Source organism: Chaetura pelagica, unplaced genomic scaffold, assembly GCF_000747805.2.
Source record: "Chaetura pelagica isolate M959 unplaced genomic scaffold, ChaPel_1.0 scaffold17, whole genome shotgun sequence".
Lineage (NCBI taxonomy): Eukaryota > Metazoa > Chordata > Aves > Apodiformes > Apodidae > Chaetura > Chaetura pelagica.
The window spans coordinates 10,159,218-10,166,800 of NW_009970726.1; the positions used below are offsets into that span (position 1 = coordinate 10,159,218).

The 7,583-nt window shown below is 37.9% G+C and overlaps 1 protein-coding gene across 2 annotated transcripts in view; it reads left to right on the forward strand.

Annotated features, from left to right (window-relative positions):
• DIP2C (DIP2 disco-interacting protein 2 homolog C (Drosophila)) overlaps positions 1–7,583 on the forward strand; it is a 144,533-nt gene that overhangs the window by 86,402 nt on the left and 50,548 nt on the right. For both annotated transcript variants that reach the window (XM_010007003.1, XM_010007004.1), the window contains 4 exons: positions 2,857–2,980; positions 4,625–4,746; positions 7,234–7,345; positions 7,465–7,574. In XM_010007003.1, the coding sequence (XP_010005305.1) occupies positions 2,857–2,980; positions 4,625–4,746; positions 7,234–7,345; positions 7,465–7,574 (468 nt within the window). The remainder of the gene's footprint in view (positions 1–2,856; positions 2,981–4,624; positions 4,747–7,233; positions 7,346–7,464; positions 7,575–7,583) is intronic.

The following is a 7,583-nucleotide window of genomic DNA, read 5'->3' on the forward strand; positions in this document are numbered from 1 at the left end:
CTACACGACTTGGATGGGTTCTTAAACCTCCAGTAATTTATGAACCTCTGTTAAGTGACCACTTTCTGTATTTACAGGATACATTTCCCCAGCCCATATTACAGTGCTGGTACTAAAGTTTGGTTTTAGGCTACAAATAAGTCATTAAATGACCTTTTTAACATTCAGATAAATAGCTAATATTATGTGAATATTTTCAACTTGACAGATAATGGTGAAATAGTAATGTAGTTGTCTGTGGCAAAGTAGAAAACTTGAGAGGGATTGCTGTTTATAGATTCAATATTATACCATTAAAATAGTGCATCATTCTGTCCTGTAAGTTAGGCGCAAAGAGACAGTGATATGTACTGTCCCATCTTCTCCACACAGGCTGTTTGTTTTTGAGCTCTAAATAAAGCCAGACTTCCCATGCTGGCAGAACCGTTCAAACACTAGGAGAGAAGAACACAATGTGCAAAACAAGGATAAACAAAATCATTTATCATTCCATAGAAGTGAAAAGTAGTTGAATTTTGAAATACAGTTTCTGCACAACTCTCAGCGTGGAGTATCTTACCATATGAAATTTGTTTGAGAGATACAGTGCTTCATGGAGAGATTTGATGTTTTATGGAAAGGAGTGATGGGTTTGTTGGGGTTTAGCCTGGGAAAGTTTTATTACCCATCTTGAATTTTAGTTCTGTGTGTAACATTTCCCTTTTTATCTTCCTTGCACATTGCCTGTACACTTTGTTCTAAAACATCCAGGCATCTTGCAGTGAATGACTAATAGAAATCCACTGAGATTAGTGTTTTCCTGTGACACAAGCTTTTTGAGAATTTGGAATATTTCAAAATTAGCACAATACATTGTTTCTAGTGTGTGTCATGAAGGATTGCAACACCTTTACATTGCAAGACACCTCATGTAAAAGTCCCAAAGGGAGTAGTTGCCTGGTGCCTGCCAGTGATTCTTGTCCAGCAGCAGGATTCTCCTTCCCTGCACTTCATATAAACACTGTATTTCCCCTGGTTCATGTGCAGCAAGTGCCAGAAGTCTTAAATGTAAACAAGTGTTGCACAAATTTACATGCTTTGCAGCAGTTCCCTTTCTGTGTCAGAAGCTTGTGCTTCTGATGTATGAGGGGTATAAAGGGTCCTTCTTTCCATGACTGTGCAAACAGGCAATTTCTTAAAAGAAGGAAGAATGAGTTTAAGCACATTCCTACTGACAGGTCTACAGTGACAGGGACATCCAGGCCTCAGATTACTTTGGCCATATTTAGGGCTGGACAGACGGAAGCCACCTCTGGTCCATCATCCATATAGCTGCTATGTCTTTAAAGAAATTTTAGTGAAATGATCTCTGCATTGTTCAGGAGACTCATTAAAATTTCCTGAAGTGCACTGCAGTAAGTGTGATTGCTGAAGATGGTGAAGAGGAGTGCTAAGCCCTGACTTTGTCCATTTTGTTTTCAGTTAGGCTGTCCTCCTTCTTGACAGTTTATAGTAAAGTTTGTAAGTGCCAGGTGATGCCTGGTAACATGTCACTACTTCCAGTGCTAGACCTTTATCAGCTGTTTCCTGCTCTCTCAAGCTTGTGATTATTAAATACTGCAGTGGTATGTGGGATGGTGAGGGTGCATAGAAACCAGCAATCAAGCCAGATGCTTATTATTCACTACCTTGTTAAAACAGTGTTAAAAACATTTCCTTAAAATAGTAGACCTTCCTGTTTTTTCTCTAAATAAGGATAGTGATACAATATTTTTAATGGCATTGCATTTTTTATATATTGTTCTTTTTAAGTGTACGTGTGTGTGTATATATGTATGTACATATTCTTACCTTTTTTCCCCCAATTTTTTTCAGATTCCCTATTTTAAGTGAACTTAGTGCTTGTGATAGGTGCTAGGTATATCATAGCAGTACTGGAGACTGAATTCCTCTTTTTCCACAGAACAGATGCACAAGCAGAGGTGCAGTCCTTTCCATACTGCCCTGTCCCTTCATCTCAGCCCAGACCTGGCTAGACCAGCTCTAGGCACAATCTGTCCTGCATGTTTATTTTTAGACTTCTGAGGTGTCAGCTGTGATAGTGAATTTTGTGAGACAGATAGATATCTTTCTCTAAATGTGTATTTGCTTGTGTGCATATGCACACACACACACACACATATATATATATTTAGGAAATGCAAGCACTGTAACACTCGTCCAATTTAAAACACTGTATTTGTTTGATAATTTTGGGTTAGCACTAATTGAAGTGCTTCAAAAACCCAAAGTCTGTAGCATATTGTCTCTTGCCCTTTTTTTTATGCTAACCAGAGTTTCTCAAATTCAATAACAGCCTTTCTTCTCTATTTCATTCATATGCATGTGCTTAGCTTGTGTTCCAGACTAATTCTTTTCCCTGCCACAAAGTATTGTTTTCTCCTGTGTCTTATGTCTCTTGTCTTTTAATGTGTTTCTGCTGTGCCATTTGGCTTCACTCCAGTGTGCAGACAATGAATTGCAATTTTTAGGATTGCTCTCCACAGATTCTCCAGATTGCTGCAGAGACCATAAAGGCACTTTCCTGGCTGTTACACGGACAGGGTATTAGCATACTACTGTACTCTCTGGGTTGGATCAAAAACACTGTTGAGGGCTGAAGGTCCAGAGAAAGGAATAGAGAATGTCTCTCTGCTTTACAAACATTTTTTTTCCTTTCAGCTACAGTTTGTCATAAGGCTGAAGGTTTCCATATTTAAGTTGGTTGCATGACATACTGTGGTTGTAATACATCCCATAACTTCTAAGGTGCGGAGGAAAATTGAGTTTCAGCACACTGCATTTTCTACTGTGACATTCATCTTTCTTTCTGTGCAGGGAACAATAGCCAACTCACTAACATGTGTCCAGCTACATAAACGAGCTGAGAAGATAGCTGTCATGTTGATGGAAAGGGGACATTTACAAGATGGAGATCATGTGGCTTTGGTTTACCCACCAGGTAAAGAACTCCTGCGTTCAGCACCTTGGTAGTCCAAAAAGCTTATCAAGATCTTTTAGAACTGCTGCATTGGTGGGGTTACCAACCTGTGAACTATGCTAATTGGCAAAACACAAAATATTTGCCTTAGGTACATTTCTTTAAGCTTAGTCAAAAATACTGAAAATCGTTTCTCTTTGCATATGTGCATAAATGTTGTTTCTTTGGGTTCAGATTAAGATTAAGCTGTGTTTTTAAAATCTGTGTCTTACAAGCAGTCAAATTTAATTACTGCTTTTCTTTTAATTTGCTGGAAATACACTATTTTAGGACCCCACTGTTCTGCTGAAATATTCCATCTGCTGAGTTTTCTTAGATTCACATGTTGAATTCCCTCTTGGAAATGTTGTGTTTCATGAGGGCAAAGCAGCAATACCTAGAAAGTAACCCATGCTTTTTTAGAGTAGAAATATGATGAATAAAAAGCATATATCAATAAATACCAAATTATAAGAACTATTTTCTGTATAGATCTTTAACCTAGGCAGCTCTCTGTGGCTTGGATTTTTATCCTTTGACATAAGGGCTTTTAAGTTTGTGTTAACTGGTACCATGTTTGACATTTGCTTGAAATTATTTCTGATCTAGTGCTGCTCTTCTATCCTTAGCATTTCATGTGTGTTGGTGAAATAAACAGTCTGATTTAAGGTGTGTATTGTGATATTTGGTTTGTAAGGGCTGCAAGGTACTGGCTAAATCTTTGTAGTTTGTAGGAGTAACATCTCAATGGTTAATATGGGAAAATCTGTTCCACAAAAGAAGACTACTATTTGAAACTTAAGCTTTTATCTTCTCAATTTGACTTCTCATGAATAAAACATTTTACTGAAGAAACAATAACCTACCAGTACTGCAGATCCTTTTCCACTGAAAGAATAAAACCCCCCATTATTGTCTCATCACAGCTTATGGACAGCACCAGGGAGCTATCAAACAACAGTATTCAAAGGCTCTTTCTGCTGTTGTCTATTCGGCCTTTAGATAGCCTGGAGTGTGCTGACCACAGTCTGTCCCCTGCAGTCAATATTTATTTAGAACAACACGTGATTCTAAGTTAGCAGCAGGACTTCAGAATAATTACTTCTTTTTTTTTTATTGTAAAGTTTCAGGTAGGTAAGTCAAAGTTGCATATCTCAGGTTAAAAATGTCATGAAGAAGATGGTATTTAATGAAACCTCCAGATATTCTTCCTGCAGTTGATAGGAACAGGCATCACAGCACCTAATCCTTTGCTGGGGCATCCTTCTTTTAGGCTCTCATATGTCTATAAACGTAAATTTAGGAAGATAATTTCTGTGTAGAAATCAGTCTTTTTTAACAGGTTACTTCCTGATCATAAAAGTGGAGTTCGCCTAAATGATGATTTCTGGCTGCAGCTTTGTGTGTCTCCTCTGCTTTCTCATGTTCAGAAGAGCAGTACGATTGAAAGGAATCAGTGAAGCTGAACAAATACTGACAAGGGGCTGAAAAAGAAGTCTGTTAAAGGGCTTAGTCGCTCATTTAACCTTCTGAGTTGAGTTCCAAGTAATATTTATGCTGCCATAAGTGTCTGTGATTAAATGATTTGATTTTCAGGGGAGGATCTTTGTTTTGTTCTTCATGCAGGAATAGACCTGATTGCTGCATTTTATGGATGCCTGTACGCAGGCTGTGTGCCAATAACAGTTCGACCTCCACATCCCCAGAATATAGCTACCACATTACCTACAGTGAAGATGATTGTGGAGGTAAGCAGACACCTGAAAGTGCACAAACAGATTACATGGATGATGGGGTTGGTGTACTCTTTAGGAACAGTAGCTGAAGTGAGTAGTGGTGGTGTAGGTCGAAGTCCTTCCAAAGATTCAGGACTTCACCGTATTGCAAAGTCAACACCATTTGGCAACACACAACCTTCCAGCTTCCACTGTCACATTTTGCCACAGTTATGCTACTCCTTTCAAGAAACATTTTTTAAGCACTTCTTCTATTTAGCTATATGCCCAGAACAGTGGCATTCCTCTCATGGCACTGGGACACTGATTACTGAGACAATGCTTAGTGACCTGATGGGATTTGTGCTCAGCTCTGTACTTGTTTTGCATTTTGAAGCAGTTTCAAATTTCTGTTGTGAAGACATTGGTTGGTAGTATGTTTCATCCAGAGAAGTGTTACTCAGGCTTTGTCATTCAGTGCTTTCTTTTGGTTTTTTGGCTTTATCTAATCATCTTTAGTCCTTGTTGCACATAATACCTGCTTTATGTGTGTTACTGAGGGAAACAAAGTGGTTGCATCTCACAGTTTCTAATCTATTGAGTGGCATTCTGAGTCTCTGAAAAAACATAAAGTTATCAGTAGAGGTATGAGAAACTGTTCTGTCATCTTCAGTGTTCTCATTATTTATTATTTTGGCACTCACAGGTTTTAAACTTCAGTTGTTGAAGTTATAGAAGTGATGTAAAATGTGCTGGTTTGTTTTTCCTTTGATGTTTAATGGCCAAACTAGATCTGTTTGGTTTCATGATGAAAAACTAGGACAGCTCTAAGCTGGCTTGTAGTTACTGTCCCTCCAATAGACTAACTTTAAATAAAGTGTTGAAATGTATTAGCCATATCATGCCAACTTGTTTTAAAAGCTTTTCAACTCTGTTTTACACAAGATATTCTTTCATTTTGGGGCAGGATTACCTTTCAGAAATAAAAATACTGAGACTGTTCCTTCATTGCCAATGCAATCATACAGATTTCCTGGTGTGATGGGGTCAAAGCCTGCTCTGTCGTTCTGTATGTCTACACAGCACCTTTTGAAGTCAGTAAGAATGACTTCTAAGCAAAATTTGTCCTACATAATTGTATTTTGGTGATGAACTGGTAGTAGTAAAATATAACTGAACATTATTGAGCCCAGTCTCAAGCAGTTGCTAAGCAGTAGCTACGATGTCTTCTTTCTCCTTCCCACCAGGCATGGACATTCTGTATTTTAAGGAACTTCCCTATTTTCCATATAATATAATTCCTGAGAGGGCCAGTAACCACCAACTCTTGAAATTCCTTTTGGTTTATTTATGGCTTCACTGTGTTTCAAATAAAGATTTTCATAGATGAAGATGAGCTATGTAAGAATTACCTTGCCTTGTCACAACATGATTGGATTGAGGGATTATGCAGTGGCTTTACTTGTCTTCACTTTCAGCTTGGAATATTTAGATTATTCATATAGGGAAGTGATAGGGTTAGAAGAGGTAGAGCTTTAGTAAGTGCTTGTATGCTCCTAATTTCCTCATGTACTCTATAAATTTGACCTATACAGTTGGCCTCCATGAGATTGCTGTATTGATTTATTTATGTTAAGCAGTGTAAATTCAATATGCAATGAAATGTCTCAGATTCCTTAAAAAAAAATAAATTATCTTTGGTATATCTGCACAGATTCTCAAAGTTCAAGGAAAAGCAGAATGATGCTGCCTCTTCTGCTTTTCCTCTGTACTGCCTACAATGATTAGCAGTGTTCATATTTATGTTTGTCTGGAGAGATCCTTAAATATATTAATTTTTATAGTCAGTAAGAAGTATTCTTTTACTTGTTAGTCAAGCATTTTTTAAAATAGCAAATCTAAAAGGAGAATATCTTCAGTATGTGCCATCTAAAATCCAGTGCAGATGATGTTTTCACTTAACTCACTATTTCATTTCTTTGTGCCACTTGCATAGTATCTGATCTAGAGCTACTTTTGCCAATATCAAAAGAGTTCCCAGGGGTTTATCACTAGCACAGGATTTGGAAATATATGGTTAATATAAAATGTACTTCATATAGTAAAATCATTCATATAAATGTCAAGCTAGGTTTTGGTTTATATGAAAAGATTGTTTATAGACCAAGATACATTAAGGTCACATAGGAAATGTTCTGGTCAGAGTCTTCTGTACTGGCATTCTCTGTTGATAACTGATGCAGTGTGTTAGAGATGTCACAGTCTAGCTATTAAGATGCCTTTGGTTTCATTACAATACCCTTCTCAAAGTGCAATTTTAATGTAATTTGTAAAACTCACATGACACCGTCTGCTTTGTGAGCTGCATTTTTTGTGCATCTTTCCACCTCCTGATTAGAAAACATGAGACTAATATACCTATGTCCTGTTCTGGCAGAAAAATAAATCACGGTCTTGCTCATTTTCATGGGAGAATTCATCAGTGCCCATTGTGTTATTATTTATTTCTTAAATTCCTAGGTGAGCCGCTCTGCCTGCTTAATGACAACACAATTAATATGTAAATTGTTACGGTCGCGAGAGGCAGCAGCTGCAGTGGATGTCAGAACGTGGCCTCCGGTACTAGATACAGGTGAGTACTAAGGACAGGGGACCTCTCTGTCTTCTGTTACCATGGTATTTGTCAAGCACTCAGAGGTCTCTCTGTCACAGGAGTAAGATACACACATTTTCTCTCTCTGTTTTCACTAGATGATTTGCCAAAGAAGCGGCCTGCACAGATCTACAAACCTTCTAACCCTGAAACGCTTGCTTACCTTGACTTCAGTGTCTCCACAACTGGCATGCTAGCAGGGGTAAAGGTAGGGACT